This window comes from Lineus longissimus, chromosome 7 (genome assembly GCF_910592395.1).
Source record: "Lineus longissimus chromosome 7, tnLinLong1.2, whole genome shotgun sequence".
Lineage (NCBI taxonomy): Eukaryota > Metazoa > Nemertea > Pilidiophora > Heteronemertea > Lineidae > Lineus > Lineus longissimus.
The window spans coordinates 2,559,518-2,576,343 of NC_088314.1; the positions used below are offsets into that span (position 1 = coordinate 2,559,518).

Here is a 16,826-nt window from a genome sequence, read left to right on the forward strand (position 1 = left end):
GCAATCATCATCATCATCATCATCATTAAGGCGTTATGGCCCAGAATTGGGCCAGTGTACAGTAGCACTGTCAGCAGAAGAACATGACTCAAATACAAATTTCAAACGGATCCAAAGATGAGACGAAAACAAAATGCTTCATTTTATAAACAATTTATTGTCAATAATGAATACATACTAATAATAAGCAATAATTTACCAGACTGGCACATTAAAACATTGACAATAGAAATATATCACTTAAGGGCCACTAATAAACAACGAACCTAACAGACACTCACAAATCTCTAACTTTAAGCTATTATTTCACCACACGAGTGCAAACAATGCCTTGATATTTTCCAACCAATGGAGCTGATTCACCCATTCCACCAGAGCTATCAAGGGTTCTGTGGCATGAAAGTGACAAATGACCAAATGCACTGAGATGCTACAAGTACTTCACAGCCCGTTAACTTCCCAGCCTGACGAGTCAAGAGACCAGTAACTTTGTGATTGGAGAGCTCTAATCAGGAGGTTGTGAGCCAATTTACTCGTAATTTGAGACATGACTTAGTGTTTCTCACAGAACACCAAGAACATGATAAAATGCAATGGCAAGTATAACACTACAGTTCTTACATGCACCATCAAGAGCACCCAGCAGACCCTCCCCTAAAACTGCTAGGGTAGGGTTTACGATCACCATATGGTGCACTTTTATTGGGAGTGCGACTCCTGGTCATCACACCATAAGCTCCTTCCCTACTACCAGGAGAGCTATGCGAAGACCCAACTGGCCTCACAGGGGAACCTCGAGAAGTCCGTTTTAGAGGTATATTCCCAGTGATTCCTTTGAGATTGTCTTTGCTATTTTTGTTTCTTTTATCATCGAGGGGTGTTTGCTGCCTCGTATCCACCGTTCCGCATTCATCTGCTTTTTCGCCGCAAAGATCAACATCTAATGGAATGGCATCCCATAGGCCTGATTCATCTATAAAGAGAATTTAAATGTAAATGTTTAAAATGATGTATTTTTTCAGTTATATTGGTTTCGACCCATTCAAATGGGGAGGAGACTGTTACATGTTGGTGCAGCCGACTCACCAAAGTTGTCTTCTGCTTGAAGTTCGGCCGGCATCATGACCGGTGTCTTATCTCTCGCTGGTGTCACATAAGCATCTCCCTTTTGAGTAGAATGAGCCAGGGGAATTTCAAAATCTGAAAAAAGGAAAGTACATGTATGTTTCTACCTGATGTGGCCCAGTAAGAGCAGACAAAAAACCTGTTATTCTCGAAATGATCAAAATGTGGGTAACCGGTTTCTTTCACACATTCCTTCAAATGTTATGTTTCCCTTACCAATGTCACAATCCTCTTTTTTGGTTTGAGGGTCAGATTTTTCCACGAGTGTCTTTTTCAAACGTTCCTTAAATTCTTGCTGTTTTCTTAACTGACGTTGCTTCCTTTCTAAACGCTCACGATCCGCTGGTGAAAGACAAACATCATCGATGACATCCTCACTGAAATGGCAAATTTGAAGAAGTAATAGTCATAGTAACATCAGTCTGTGTATCAATGACGACTGATAGTGATGTCAACAACCTGGTCACAGCTTTCAACCCGGCAGTAGTCTGCAAAGGGACTTGGGGACAAGTCAAACCAACTAAAAATACACACCGTCGCAACCATCTTGGCCCCTACATGAGACATTTTCACAACCAGAGCCAGCCTGTCTTTATTTGATCTGTTAAGAATTCATTTCATTGAGAATTTACCTTCACTCACCTGCTTGTATTTCGGACTGGTTCCTCAACCTGGTATACACCTGGTTGCTCACCTCCAGGGGGGACGTTTTCAATCCGTGTCGGAATACTGTTGGTACAAGTACTTGTCCGTTGATGCTTTGGCATTGACTGGCATGTAGGGGTCAAAGGTCGAGAGTTCTGATTGGCTTGAATCGGTTTCACTCCAGAACATTCAGCTTGCTGTGGAGAAATCACTTCAGTCTTTGCAAGGGTACGAGAAGGATATATCGGTGTGCTCATTTTTTGAGGGAATACAGAGGTCGAAGGTCGAGAATTGGTTGCATCGGTAGCGGTTCCTTTTGTGTCCACTGGCTGGACAATATCAGTGGGTGTTGAAACAGACAGTGCCACTGTCCGTGTCGGAAGACTTGGAGTGCACATTTTTGGGATAGGCTTCACCGGCCCTGATGGCCTGGCAAATCCTACATCTGTTTTCAATGCTGACCTGGTGTTTGTATCATGAATAAGTATTCCCATGGGTGTGCTTGGTTGATTGTCTGCTGCCCTGTTCTGAGCAATATCCCCTTGACCCATTAGTTGGGCACTTAGACCTGGTACCAGTTTATCTTGGTGATTGTTTCCAACCCTAGATGGTGGTGTTGACTTTTCGTAACGAGCTTTGCAGATCCTTGGATCCTGATCTTGATGCTTCATTTCTCTTAGTTCACAATTTTCAACTGGCTGAAAAATTGCAAACATTGTGAGTCAAAATAGAGGCAATGCCAATGGTTGGGCCAACAAATGTAAAAATTGGTCAATATTTTCTAATACTTTTCTGAAGTCCCTAGTATTATTACCGTAGTGTGTTAATCAAGGGAAATTTACACCAAATTAGATTAACGCAAAAAAATTAAAACAATGAAATGTACACAGGAGCTACCAAGAAAAACATCAATTAAGAAACTTACAGGTTTAGGTGCCTTGTTTATAGATTTCAGGTAGTTCTTATCACCGAGACAGTTGCCCAGGGCATTGCCAAAACTCCTGAAAAATAGCAAATGAGAAGGTTGATTTGTAGGAATTAATATGAAGAGAGAAACATGTCAAAAACTGTTTGGAATTGGAAGTCAAAGGCAATAAATATCGTGTAGATAGCAACTTGCAGACTTTTCATTAAATCAGAACATTCAGGATCAAGCCCTTGCTAGGATACTGCCATCAGATTTTATTCAAATGTAGTATAATAATATCATAATACACAACATAACTTACTTGAGCGCCCTTTTTAATCCGTCGGTCACAGCTTCTTTGCGAGCCTTTTCCAGAGATAAAGCCTTCGACCTCATCCCTTCACTGACACCATATCCAATGTCTTCATGAAACACACCATCCTGAAATTTATTTTAGTAAGACGATTTTATATTTGGTTTCCCCAATCTAAAGTGTTAATCACTGAAGCTCAAACATGTCAAACTTTAATCCCAAATCGCTCCAATCCAAACGATTCTTCTACACTTTAGTGTATCCTGTTGACATAATATGCAACCAGTGCATGACATCATGCCAACATCATTTAGCAATGAATCTAAAATGCTCTTCAGGCTCTTGACTTGTTGGTACCTTGGAGATTTGGTGCAAAGATTCCGAAGGCGGTTTCAATGACCACAACCCTCCCTACAATAGTCTTACCTTCAGTTGTATCTTGACGAAAGCACTGACACCTACATAGTATCTTCCATTGTTGTGGTCAACGAAATCTGTAATGAAATAAACCTTTTTAATATTATCAAATTTTGTAAAATGGATTCATTTGCACAAATGGAATACTCCTTTACAACAATAGATGGAACTCCACAATGCAAGAGCTGGGCAGCCTGGTGGTTTCTGGTGTTCCCTGTATCAGCTTGTCGCCCCATCAGGCAACTTATAGTAGGAAAGCCCACAACTTTCAATTCATAACTGAATCATGCTGCCTGGGTTTGTTCTTGCCACCATCACAAAGCAATATTTACCTACAGTCTCCCCTGTAACTGAATGAGACCAGCCATTAAATCCAAAAGTTTCATTGGCAAGGTTGACTAATCTCCATCCTTCTATGTAAGCCAACTGAAACAGAACTAACATCATTTCACAATGAATAGCAATAGCTGAAAGGCGAACAACAAATTTGGACTCTTCAACCACTGACGTCAAGGATTGATTTTAGCTTTGGTTTTGTTCCAATTTCGTATTTGTCATCACTAGATCTAGTGGGGTAGACTGGCCTCATTTCTATTTTAAAATTTTGACTAGTAGGCCTACCCATAAAACTGACTCTCATGCAGGGTCCAGCTTAAAGCCCATGCAGACAGGTATTTATCATCAGGTTACCTTTTGTCCACCAGCTCCCGAACGCTGACTGATATATTCTTGGCCAAGCCTTTGTCTCAAAGCACTCTGAATGGCAGCATGTTCAGCATCAGAAAACTGGGTCTGGAAGTGGAAAGGAAGGATATAGATGAAGTCTTGGCCCAACTGCAGAAAAGCCTGGACAGATCATAGATTGGCTTTTGACTTTTTCATAATGAATTTTGAATTTTTCTAATCGCAATCTTTCAAATAGCCTAATGAAATTACCTTCCCGAAGCACTGATTTGTCTGCTGCATCATGAACAACAAATTAAGAACAAAGTCATATCGCAATGAACAGAATTATGGTTTTATTGGAGAAATATCTGCAAATATTAAGTCGAATTAATTTTGTTAGCTATCAGGGCAGAGACCTGTATTCATCCACGACCGGAAGTCACATAGAGCTTATCAAAATGTCAAGTTGTGGCAAATACATGGCTGGGATGGACCAAAGTGGAATTAATTCTCAATCTGTGGTTGATTCTTAATCTACAGAGTCAGGCCATCACAGAAATATGCTTTTTGATAATATATTTAAGAAAATGTGGTCTCACTGGTCAGTTTAGAACTTGTACTTTGACAGGGCCATATCAATGCGCCAGTGACGTTTTGATGGATATGGTGTACGGAAATCTTTTTTTCTCAGGCAATCGGTATTGGAATTTTTTAAAACTTTATTATGCTATTGGCAAAGGGTTCTTCTTGACACGTATAAAATTTTGTGCAGATTGATTGGTCCAATGAGTACTTTTTTTACCAAAACCTATGCACAACAATGTACACGTAATGTACACATGTTTTAATAGAGGACTCTGGCCTTACATGTGTTAGTCACTACAACGTGTACAAATAGTGCGAAGAAGTAAACAGCGTCAATATTTTCCACATTTGCCGGGACTACTAGTTATTATCCTCACTAATAGGTGACAGCATAGACATTTGACCTGCAACGCAGCTGAAACGTAGTGAGGTCAAACCCATGGGAGTAATGCCGCGAGAGTTTGCACAGTATACAAGGAACTTGCTGGGTCGTGTATTAATAAGATAAACCACAGATTAAACCAGGTTCATACTTGCTTTGACTTGATGAATGACGGATCTGAGGAAGCTGGTTCAGGGGTTCCAGCTGTAAATCGTCCCCCGCCCTAAAAACGGGCGATATTTTTAATTTTTAGTGATTGCCTAGTTCCATTTTCTTAGCTCAGATGGCAGCACAAGAGAAGATTAGTGTCGTGCGGATATATCAGCTTGGATGATGTACCAGCAGCGAGTACTGGTATCAGGCTGTTTCGCTACATTGCCAGTTCGCTACAAGTCGTTTCGCTACATGTGGCGGTCGTTTCGCTACATGGTAGGTCGTTTCGCTACATGGGTGGAGTCGTTTCGCTACATGATGGGTATGGTCGTTTCGCTACATGGAGGACGTTTCGCTACATGGGTGGAGTCGTTTCGCTACATGGATGTAGTCATTATTTTTACTCTATTTTACTCTATAATTCCCGGTGGTGAATCTTTCCACAGGGGTCATTCAACCGCACTTCAACGCAGACTTTTTTAGGATTTTAACAAAAAATGGGGCCGGGCGTTTTTCGTAGGGGCGGGCGGGGACGATCACCAACTCTCTCTCAAATTTGTAGTCACCACCGGGAATTATAGTAGGGTAAAATAGAGTAAAAATAATGACTACATCCATGTAGCGAAACGACTCCACCCATGTAGCGAAACGTCCTCCATGTAGCGAAACGACCATACCCATCATGTAGCGAAACGACTCCACCCATGTAGCGAAACGACCTACCATGTAGCGAAACGACCGCCACATGTAGCGAAACGACTTGTAGCGAACTGGCAATGTAGCGAAACGACAGTAATTCCGAGTACTCGCGTCCGGGAAAGATGATAGGTTGGAATAAAGAAAAGCTGTGACCGGCAACGGTCGTCATTACCATGTTTAGGGTTCATGGAATAACTCGTCCCGCGTTCCACCCTATGATGGGTAATTTTTGATTTTAAGTAATCCCGTAGTTCTATCTCGTAGCTCAGATGGTGGCACCTACCAGCTAGACAAGACACTACCAGGCCGAATCAGTCCTGGCTGCTCCACCGTGTTGACAACATGATGTCATTGATGAGAGTGATGAGAAAGTCACAGCCAGGCCGCATCAATCTTCGCCGCACTGCCTAGTTGTTAATATGGCGAGAGAGATGAGACAATCACAGCCAGGCCAAATCAGTCTCGGCTGCTCTGCCAAGTTGTCTACATGGTGAGAGAGATGAGAGACAGTCACAGCCAGGCCAAATCAGTCTTGGCTGCTCTGCCAAGTTGTCTATATGGTGAGAGAGATGAGACAGTCACAGCCAGGCGGCATCAGTCTTCGCCGCACTGCCTAGTTGTTAATATGGTGAGAGCATGTTGACAACATGATGAGAGAGATGAGGAAGTCACAACCAGCTGGCCGAATCAGTCCTGGCTGCTCCACCGCGTTGACAACATGATGCGAGTGATGAGACAGTCACAGCCAGGCCGCATCAATCTTCGCCGCACTGCCTAGTTGTTAATAAGGCGCGAGAGATGAGACAGTCAGAGCCAGGCCGAATCAGTTCTGGCTGCTCCACCGTGTTGACAATAATTATGGTGAGAGAGATGAGACAGTCACAGCCAGGCCAAATCTGTCTTGGCTGCTCTGCCAAGTTGTCAACATGGTGAGAGAGATGAGGCAGTCACAGCCAGGCCGAATCAGTCCTGGCTGCTCCACCGTGTTGACAACATGATGAGAGAGATGAGGAAGTCACAGCCAGGCCGAATCATTCCTGGCTGCTCCACCGTGCTGACAACATGATGAGAGAGGTGAGGAAGTCACAGCCAGGCCGAATCAATCCTGGCTGCTCCACCGTACTGACAACATGATGCGAGTGATGAGACAGTCACAGCCAGGCCACATCAATCTTCACCGCACTGTTTAGTTGTTAATATGGCGAGAGAGATGAGACAGTCACAGCCAGGCCGAATCAGTTCTGGCTGCTCCACCGTGTTGACAATAATTATGGTGAGAGAGATGAGACAGTCACAGCCAGGCCAAATCAGTCTTGGCTGCTCTGCCAAGTTGTCAACATGGTGAGGGAGATGAGGAAGTCACACAGCCAGGCCGAATCAGTCCTGGCTGCTCCACCGTGTTGACAACATGATGAGAGAGATGAGGAAGTCACAAAGACATCAAAGCGAAAGTGCGGGCCTGTTTATTTTACCGTCGCTCTATATTGTTACCTGCAGAAATGACTTTCGGTCAATGAGACAGTAGTGCACTGTAGGCCTATCTCTTATGGATGTGCCTCCCCTTCATAGCTCCCCATGTTGCCAGAGAGTGTACAAAGTCTTTGCTGGATGTGCCATGCCCCTTCACTATGCCTACTTTGTTTGCTCTAGATGTGTCCTCTCCCAACGTAGTGCACCATGTTTCTACTGGGTGGATCTTGTCTCCACCCTTAGGAAAAATGTGCCTCATGTTCACTTAGTGAATACCTGATCATTTTCATAAAGGGATTGCATGAAATCAGAACACCAGACCCGAAGAGACAGCAGATACTGCTACAACAACCATACCATAACATGCTGCCACAACCAGACCTGATAATAAAGCATGCTGTCACAACCAGACCTGATAGATACTGGAAATGCTGGCACAACCAGGTAAGCAACTTGACCCAGCGATATGAATAAAGACTAGCAAATGCTTTTATCTAAAACTTAATGTACATTTACACTAGGCCTTTCTGTACAGAATTGAAGTAAAAGCATTTGCTAGTCTTTATTCATATCGCCCAATGAGGTAAGGGGCCGGAGAAGCGAACAGCGAACATTATATATAATTAACCCCTGATTTCCTCAGCACGACTGTAGATGTAACCATCAATAATTTGACAAGACTGATTTAATAAGTTTTTACTCCATATTACTGTCCTTTTGGACCGCAGTGCGAAAAATACTCATACTCAAATAAATATTCAAAGTTTTTTTCAAAAGATGGATGCTTATGACTGATCTAGACGCCAAAATAACTCCCAAAATAAGTCCCAGATCTCACTAATGAAATGGCTGCAGGAGAAGTTTTACTTGCCGAGGATCACACTCTTGATGAACGACGAATGATAAAGAATAAAAGACAAGTGACCTGCCAAAGATCACACAGCAGATGACCAAACGATTCCTTCTTAGTAGATTTGACAACCCTACAAATCACATCCACAGTTTGTGCTTTCCCGGGGTACGTTCTCACCCGGGCTTTCTCAATCCCAACAAAAAGTCCAAGGGAGCGAAACGACTGAGGGCGAAAAGGTCAGGGAACACAGAGCTCATAGGTCTCACTAGCCAGTGATGATCAAAACTAGTTCTTCAATCTCGAGTGATTACCATGGATACATGGGCCTACTCTATCCCTAATGCTTCCTGTTCAAATGTGAATGTCCGATGTTTTTTTGTGAAGGGGTAGCTCTGGCGATTATTTGAGGAAAATACCAGTTTCTTCTGTGCACTTACGCGGTGAGCAGGTCCTGCATGCTATTTATAGCTCAACAGGATGTTGACATCGACTGGTCCTTGTGAGATTGCACATGTTCTCAAGGTAAAATTTCGAGGGCAAAAAACTCAAACAAAAGCCGCATCGACAGCCTATTTTTATATAAAAGTTTGAAATAGTCGTCAGTTGGCTTTCTCAAGGTGATGAGTAGATGTGTATTCTTTTTTCACCATCCTTGAAGTTATAAGACATAAAGGTGAAATTTTTCAAATTTGCCTTAACATACACTACACAGGGTGGCTCATGCATTGTGCTGCATCAGTCTATGCATGACTGTAGTGTATGTCTAAAGGACGTTGAAACTTGGCCAGATGTATTCTACAAGTGACAAGCTATTCAGAAATGTATAGGTTTGTGTGAGAGTAAGGTACTGCCAAGTCTACAGCCGCTGGAACAGGGGTATGCATGAAATGACGTCGCGTCATTTTTGGAGGCAGGTAGGCCTGGCCTCCTCACCGGCTTGTGAGACCATAACTTTGAATTTTGCGCGCTTATGGGAGTTAGCCAATCAGAAGCGAGAAAGATTTTCCTGGAATTTGCAACCAGACCTCCAGGTGCCCACTGCAGTGAACATGTTTATGTACTATGGTGTGTACATTAATTTTCACAGGGTAGTGCGGTTGAAACTTCTTGGTCAAATCCAGGAAGAGATTTAAACCAGAGAAGAAATACCTTTGTGTTGGTAATCAGCCTGTATGATTACTGGCCACACGTGCCGCATGTACTTCTGATTACTGAATAAACATCACACCATTGTTAAATAGTGTTTGATGATTGCTGTTGATTAATAAGTGGGTAGCAGACGCTTTCTGAGCGAAGTAATTCCGGAAAAGGCAGCATGCAGCGCCCCCACATATCCAACTATCACTTTATCAGTCTATCACTATGCCATTTTCAGTAGGCCAGGTGCTTAGATTTTGTTCGCTTTTCGCCGGATTTCTAAGTATTGTTGATATGACGATCAAATCAGAAGGCTAGGAATTAATCCTATTTGTAAATAGAAGAGATCCGCGACTACGGGAACCAGATATCTCTGAGGAAAAGTGTTTTTATAACTTGGTCTTGGTTGGAGAAAGTTGTCAGTGCTTTCTCTCTTCTGACTTCTCTTCCCGAGGACCTATCCTATGTGTGATCTCACAGGCAGTGATAGTGTATACCATTGTATGTGTGGATATGTTTGTGCCATACTGTTCAGGTAACTGAGTGGGGTATTTTATGTATTCTGTTATGCAGCCTGCAGGATTCTATCCTGGTGAGTCATTCGGTATTTCCTGGTGTGTATTTCTGCTAATGTCTTCAGCAAGCATTCCCAATACAACGGATTAGTAACTCAATCTTTAGGAGTTTTCCTCATGTGGGTACATTTCATGTCTGGACAGTGAAGTCATGATTCACAATTCCATGTATGCTGGGCAAGGCTCTCCGAGATCTTCGCGTACAGATATAAGCCACGTCGGACAGAGCCCCACAAAAAGTTCTGGCAGCCATTCAGGATCAAATCGAGGCAGCCCAGTTCATAACCAGGTATTGTCGCCTAACCGTAGTCGTCGTCGGGACGGACAAAATCAGGGTGTTATTCAAGGAAGTCCATGTCGGTCTAACAGTCCATTATCTCTACAGATGGATTCCTTGCAGTACAGCATTCAGTATTCTATGCCAAGCCACAATACTATGCCCAGTCTTAGCAATGCTCTGTCGAGCCATAATGCTATGCCCAGCCACATGGACCACAGGCAGAACCCGTATCTCAATGAGAGCGGGCGTTCCACAAGTCCAGTGCCTTCCCCCAGGGGAACTCCCTTCCAGAGTCCATCGCACAGTCGATCAAGCAGCATGACAAGTATGAAAAACGTCATGCGTGACCGATCAGTAGAGAGGGTCGAGCGTGAAATCGGAGTTGCACAGAATCGGGGACCCTTGGTGCGCGATCGTTCGTTAGATCGCCAGTTAGATAGAGAGGCCCAAGTGATCCAACCTAAACCTAGTCCACCACCAGGACGAGACAGGTCTCTTGATAGGGACTTCTTGACTAGAACCTTAGACAGGCCTGATTTCAATATGTATGGACGAGTTCGCCATGGTTCGTTGGATCAGGATTACTTCCTTGATAAATCCCCATCCTCATCTTCTGGCCTGAACAGCTTAGCAGGAGACCCTTTCACGGCAGTGATGCCGCATTCACAATCGCGGGATCATCTTCTTCTCGATTTTCAAACGGATATCGCCAATCTTAATCATGAATGTGCTAAGTTACAACAAGAATTGGATCTAAATAAGGACAAGTTGAATTCGACCATGAATAGTATTAAAACTTTCTGGAGCCCTGAACTTAAAAAGGAACGTTCCCTTCGCAAAGAGGAAAGTGCAAGGTTTGCACTTTTGAATGAGCAACTTCGGCAACTACAATTGGAAAAACAGGTAAGAAACCAGACATCGTCCCTATACTTGTACCTATTCATAATCATGCACTTTGATAGGTCAGTTTAGCATGGCAAACTTGAGTTCTGATACATATCAGTTCCAAAAAAAGATGACCTTATACAACGCAGCAACAAATTATTAGCTATTACATATTAATTCCCCTCTAATTGAAGGGGTTTTCTCTGATAACACTCCTCCGCTCTGGTTTCTAACCGCTAAGCAATGTTGATCAGCCGATTACATGGTCAACTCCTACATGTTTTACCAGGTGAACCATGTGAAAGTGTCAGTGTCAGTTGGTTTGTGAATATTGCATGTATCAACAGTTTATTATAAATAGACTGCCAATAGGCCTTTTTACATGGTGCATGTTGAACCGAACAGGTCTCGATCGGGATCAAACCCGCATCGTGTAAACGGGACTATTGATGAAGTAGGCTAACCATCATGCATAATAGTTATTTCACAAAAAGTTGGTGTGGCAAGACATCATATTTGATGAACATAGAAGAAAGTTGGTTAGTAGTTTTTAGCTCACCTCTTAGCAGAGGTGAGCTTATCCCATACCGTGGCGTCCGTCGTCCGTCGTCGTCGTCGTCGTCGTCGTCGTCGTCGTCGTCGTCGTCGTCGTCGTCGTCGTCGTCCGTCGTCGTCCGTCGTCCGTTAGCAGGGCACGTTTCGTAACTGTTAGAGCTATTGAGTTGAAGCTTGGTACACATGTACCCTTATGTAATGACACCTGGGAGACCAAGTTTCGGTCCGATTCGTTACATGGTTTGGCCACCAGGGGGCCAAACGTTAAAAGTGAAAATATGCAATATCTCCCTTAATAGTAGTCAGGAAATTTTGAAAAAAATATGGTAGGTACTTCTAGCAAAGGTGCATCATATATCCTCCGGGTTTTTGATTTGACCTCCTTTTCAAGGTCACAGAGGTCAAATGGTGTAAATTGGCCGTTAGGATGTAACGATGGCACGTTTCTAAACTGCAATGACTATTGATACCAAATTTGGTACACATTTACCCCTTAGTCAGGTGATCTCAGGGACCGAAGTTTGGTCCAATATGATTCACCACTTGACCACCAGGGGGCAAAATCCAAAAACCTTTAAAATGTGATTATTCCTTAACTTCTTGCCCGATTGCCACCAATTTGATATCATGGGTACATCTAACCACCATACAGTATATGTCACACAGGTTTTTAATTTGACCTTCTTGTCAAGGTCACAGAGGTCAAATGGCGTAAATTCGCCGTCAGGCCGTAACTATGGCACGTTTCTTAACTGCAATGACTATTGATCACAGATTAAGTACACATGTACCCCTTGGTCAGGTGATCTCAGGTACCGAAGTTTGGTGCGATCTGATTTGCCGTTTGGCCTCCAGGGAGGGGGCCAAATCCTAAATTCTTCAAAATGCCATTATTCCTAGTAATGACTTGCCTGATTGGCACCAATTTTATATCATAGGGACATCTAATTCTAACAACCATTCAATGTGTCACCCGGGTCTTCTTTGATTTGACCTACTTTTCAAGGTCACAGAGGTCGAATGTACTGTAAATTGGCCATTTTGGGGAAATTGTAATTGCTTGGACCTACATCAAACCTAACACTACATGACACAAGACCATGCTCTTTATCCATCTTTCCTCCACATGAGGTGAGCACAATGGCCCTGGCCATTTCATTAAAAATCTGGCAACTGGTGCCCCCAGCAACTGGTCTCTCTGATGAATGTATGTCAGGTTCCAGAACAACTTTTCTATGGCCCACTATGCAAAAAATAATAATTATGTTGTTGTACTTGGTTAAATGTGGGCAAATTGCCTTAATGATTGGTGGTGAGGTCATGGAGTTAGCACATTGAATGGATCTATCACATCAATGGTTCACATTGCCATAGAAAATGTAGACAGCATCGCTTGCCCTAGATCGAAAACCAAAGAACATTCTACAATTGAATTCTTGATCTTAGACTACACGTACTACTACGACAATATATAGGTTTACATGTTCATCATACACTGGTTGTGGAGAGCCATCTTCAACATGAGCCACACATGCAATATGCCCGCAGCTGGCATGACCTGTTGGTGGAAGGATTCTGCCTTGCCCACCTTCCCTCACTAACATTCAGCACAATCTTCATTGCCCACTCCACTCTAGTTTTGTTTCTCTTCACCCATGCGGAACTTCACAATCAAATTCTTTTGGTCAATGTGCTAGGTGATGTCCTTTCGTGCTTGAGAGACGACAATGAACTCTTTTCAAACATGACCTTTTAAAGTAAAGCCACTGCATATTATTTTCAAGTCCACCCACTCCCTCTTCCACGATGTTGTTCCTTTCAGAGAAAATCGGTGCCAATATCATGACAGGAAGTTGTCTTGTGTTTCCTCCCGCTGGGTTTGCGCCCCAATTGTGTTTCACTTTTGAAAGCATGTGAGGAAAGCTAATGTGTTTGTTGTGTCTTGGATACCATAATAACTTCTTTGACTATTTTGAACACGTCTGCAGGCCAACAGGTAAAAGACCTCCCCAAGTCATAAAATCCACGAAACTGTGGAACAGTGACTTTCAAAAAGTTTGAAGGGTGATAAAATAACAGAGGATCTGATGACTTTAATTAAATCAGGGCAAATACTGGATACTACATGCATCTTTCCAGGCTCCTTGTTGCAGTCTTACCCATAAGCGGTACTCAAGTAACTGAAGTTACAATTTGTGCCTTTAGTGGGGTTGTGCTAGCTTTCTTATCAGGGTTTTCAATTTTCATCTCTTCATTTCCCTGGTATGGTGCTTCTGGGCATCATTGTTTTGGAGTGTTTTCTTCTCTGTCAATTTCAACTGCGAAAAAGCCTAATCCTAATTAGGTTTTTCGACTTGTTGTTGACTTGCCAATGGCAAGCTTTCTGTGTTTGAGAAGATCTTTAGATGAATATTGAGTTAGTGGTATTGTGATTTGCTTTGTTGTAATGTTTCCTGGGGGATGACATCGGTTGGCTTCCTACAACCTGCTGGCAATAGCTGTGGTTTTTTAGCTGTTGTGCCAGAGGTTTCTTTAAGAATGGCACAACCTATTAAGAAAGACTTGCCTATCACCCGAAACTTGAGCCCATAACGCCCCTGAACTGTAGCCGTTATGTCTTTACTCATCTAATACAAGATAGATGATCTCGCAGGAGTCAAAGATCAGAAAAAAATTGACAGATATATGTCTGCTGTGCAATGAAACAATGGTAGCTATTCATGACGAGTGGAAACATACAAGTAAACGCACCACGTATTTACAGCATCTCCATCGAGGTTGTTATTCCATGAAGATTGAAGGGCTGTTAATAAATTGTATTGCGTAGTAGTGTTACATGATAAGTTATGGTCTCTCACTACACATTTTTCTTGGGGGGGAAATTGTCCTTACCGCGGTACACTTATAGTAATAATCTGAATCCGATATCTTTTGCTGAGAAACATATTGGTCACTGTAAACTTGATATTTCAACTCCATGTTTCGTATGATATCGGTGGAGTGCCAGAGAAACATTGATTATACTGACACACACTACAAACACCCAACATCTACTTGTACAGCTTCACACAGATCTGAGTTTACCCCGAAATACTCAGGAACCAGAATTCCAATATTGTCTATTCATGTCTTTACTGACAATATGAAATGGACCTGCTTATAAAAATCCTCTTTTCAAACAACGAAGGAATTCCACGCTCTGGAATATTGAGAATATTGTCGATATATTGTGATCATTTAGATTAATGTTCCCGTTTAAGTGCATGTTTTACATGACCCTGCTCCTCAAGTCTCAACAGAACAAGGCGCTGCGCCACAATAATATCAAAGCATGTCAACCGCTGGGTGAAATCATATCCAGAATGTGCATGTCTTGGATAAGGGGTCCACTTGCCATCGGTTGGCATTATATTGTATGTCGTTAGTGCATACCCTTGAGGGGATGTACGTGTACAAGAAAAACTTCGATGGTAGTTTCATGCTCCAAGTCCAAGTCTGAAGCTGGGCTCAAGTTTTTATTTGTGGATGCCAATCCCTACAGTTACATTCATCTGCTGAATAATGCATTGTAAATTAGGTCTACGAGTCTCAACACAGAAATAGCTATAAAATTGCCATAATTGCTCACCATGGCATGTAGTGTAATACTCAGCAGACCAGAGTACTTGCCACTATCATGATATGAACACTATCACTTTTATAATGGTATTCGTTGTAAAAAATGCTCAAACAGCATTGGCCACATGGTTCCTGAGTGGATATGATCTTCATAGTGCAATATCAATCTAAGTTACGAGCCGAGGGATCCAAAATGTTCATAATTGACCATAAACATGGTATTTTAGCGAAATAATTATTCTCTGTACGCTCGACTAGGGCAGATAGCTTAGACTTGTTATCAACCGAATATTGAAGTTGTTGCTGTAGAAGTACATGTACATGTATGCAGCAAATATAGAGCAAATTGGATGATAGAACCTATTCGACCTCATGAAACGATTGGAAAACTCCTGGCTAAGTCATTGCTCATGTTTCTTATTTTAAGTTACCCAGATGAAAGCTGATCATCTGAACATTTCCCAAACGTACGAAATACGAGAGTTGATCTGCTGAGGAAGGATCAAATTGACCCCATGATTGACCTAAAGCAGCGGGAATTCTTCTCCTCGAGATGTAGCAGCTGAGGCGAACTTAGAACACTGGAATAGCACTACACACCTGCGATGATTTGTTATTCAATACAGCCTGTTGCTGATCTGAACCAAATACCACATACACGCAATTATTCAACCGCAATGTACATACGATACCCTCACACCTTTCGACTGAGCTAAAATCATCAATCTCAAAGTTTGAATACAGGGCATTATGGGTAATGCCCCAGATGGAAACATGCCGATCCCCGAGGTGTATACTTTCAATAAGTCTACCTGAGTTGTGATAGCATAAAGCACCATCAGGCTGCGGAGATGGAAGGTACATTTTGTACATGTATGTAGAATCGAGGATCCTAATGGGAACACAGAAAGCCATTTACTTTTTATTCATGAACATCAGTCACAGCACTTGCTCTGAACAAACAATTGCAGTGTGCTCAGCTGCAAAGGAGAAGACAGAAGTACTGAACAGTTTAGTTAGTAGGCTCCGTCTGGTTTGAAAATCTGTCAGTATAATAGTGTTATACACTGCCAATGTCTGAGCACGCTGCTGCTGTCAGAGACTTGTTGAAGGGGTTCAATGTGGTCCACGGCCATGCTGGAATGTCATTCAGCAACAACTCATGAACCTAAATGTGCCCAGCTATTGAAATGTGGACCCTTGAACAATATCAATACACCTCATGAACATGATGAATAAACAATGCCTTGTGGTTATGAAAATCGTTTTTACCAATCAATACTATTGGCTGAATGCAGACTGACCAACTACCTGTTGCTCGACTAAACATTTGAAACTTTTGCCTCTTTATTCTTCACTATATCTGCTTTAGCTCCCGAAGTTCTGCATTCACTCATTCACCAGACTGAAACATGGTCTAACATAGCCAATGCTATGTGGAGGATTTAGCAAGTGATTACAGCTAGCTATTGGCAATCAATCAGCTGGATGTCCAGAATCTCGGAGAGAAATGCAGATCTGTCATGATAGCTACTTTTGTAAAGATTTTCTGATTTGAGCA

At 42.5% G+C, this 16,826-nt stretch overlaps 2 protein-coding genes across 6 annotated transcripts in view; one reads left to right on the forward strand and one right to left on the reverse strand.

Moving 5' to 3' along the window:
• Positions 1-137: 137 nt before the first annotated feature.
• On the reverse strand, positions 138-4,906 carry LOC135491140 (uncharacterized). 2 transcript variants are annotated; one of them, XM_064776820.1, is made up of 10 exons: positions 4,344-4,474; positions 4,098-4,199; positions 3,740-3,833; positions 3,417-3,484; positions 3,000-3,118; positions 2,696-2,771; positions 1,768-2,468; positions 1,342-1,502; positions 1,087-1,200; positions 138-973 (listed from the first exon to the last, which is right to left on the reverse strand). In XM_064776820.1, the coding sequence occupies exons 1-10, from the start codon at positions 4,374-4,376 to the stop codon at positions 630-632; spliced, it is 1,812 nt and encodes a 603-aa protein (XP_064632890.1). In that variant the 5' UTR covers positions 4,377-4,474; the 3' UTR covers positions 138-629. The 2 variants fall into 2 exon arrangements, with proteins under 2 accessions (XP_064632890.1, XP_064632892.1); XM_064776822.1 differs by lacking the exons at positions 3,740-3,833; positions 4,344-4,474 and adding an exon at positions 4,490-4,906.
• Positions 4,907-9,566: 4,660 nt separating this feature from the next.
• LOC135490735 (ELKS/Rab6-interacting/CAST family member 1-like) overlaps positions 9,567-16,826 on the forward strand; it is a 50,344-nt gene continuing 43,084 nt past the window's right edge. For all 4 annotated transcript variants that reach the window (XM_064776151.1, XM_064776152.1, XM_064776154.1 and 1 more), the window contains exon 1: positions 9,567-11,110. In XM_064776151.1, the coding sequence (XP_064632221.1) occupies positions 10,079-11,110 (1,032 nt within the window). In that variant the 5' untranslated portion in view covers positions 9,567-10,078. The remainder of the gene's footprint in view (positions 11,111-16,826) is intronic.

Excerpts from the sequence above, each read along its gene's own strand:
- LOC135491140 (XM_064776820.1), bottom strand. The coding sequence starts at position 4,376 with ATGATGCAGCAGACAAATCAGTGCTTCGGGAAG. Across the intron at positions 4,200-4,343 it reads CAAATCAGTGCTTCGGGAAG|ACCCAGTTTTCTGATGCTGA; the intron begins GTAATTTCATTA and ends TTCCACTTCCAG. Across the intron at positions 3,119-3,416 it reads TCGTCAAGATACAACTGAAG|GATGGTGTGTTTCATGAAGA; the intron begins GTAAGACTATTG and ends AATAAATTTCAG.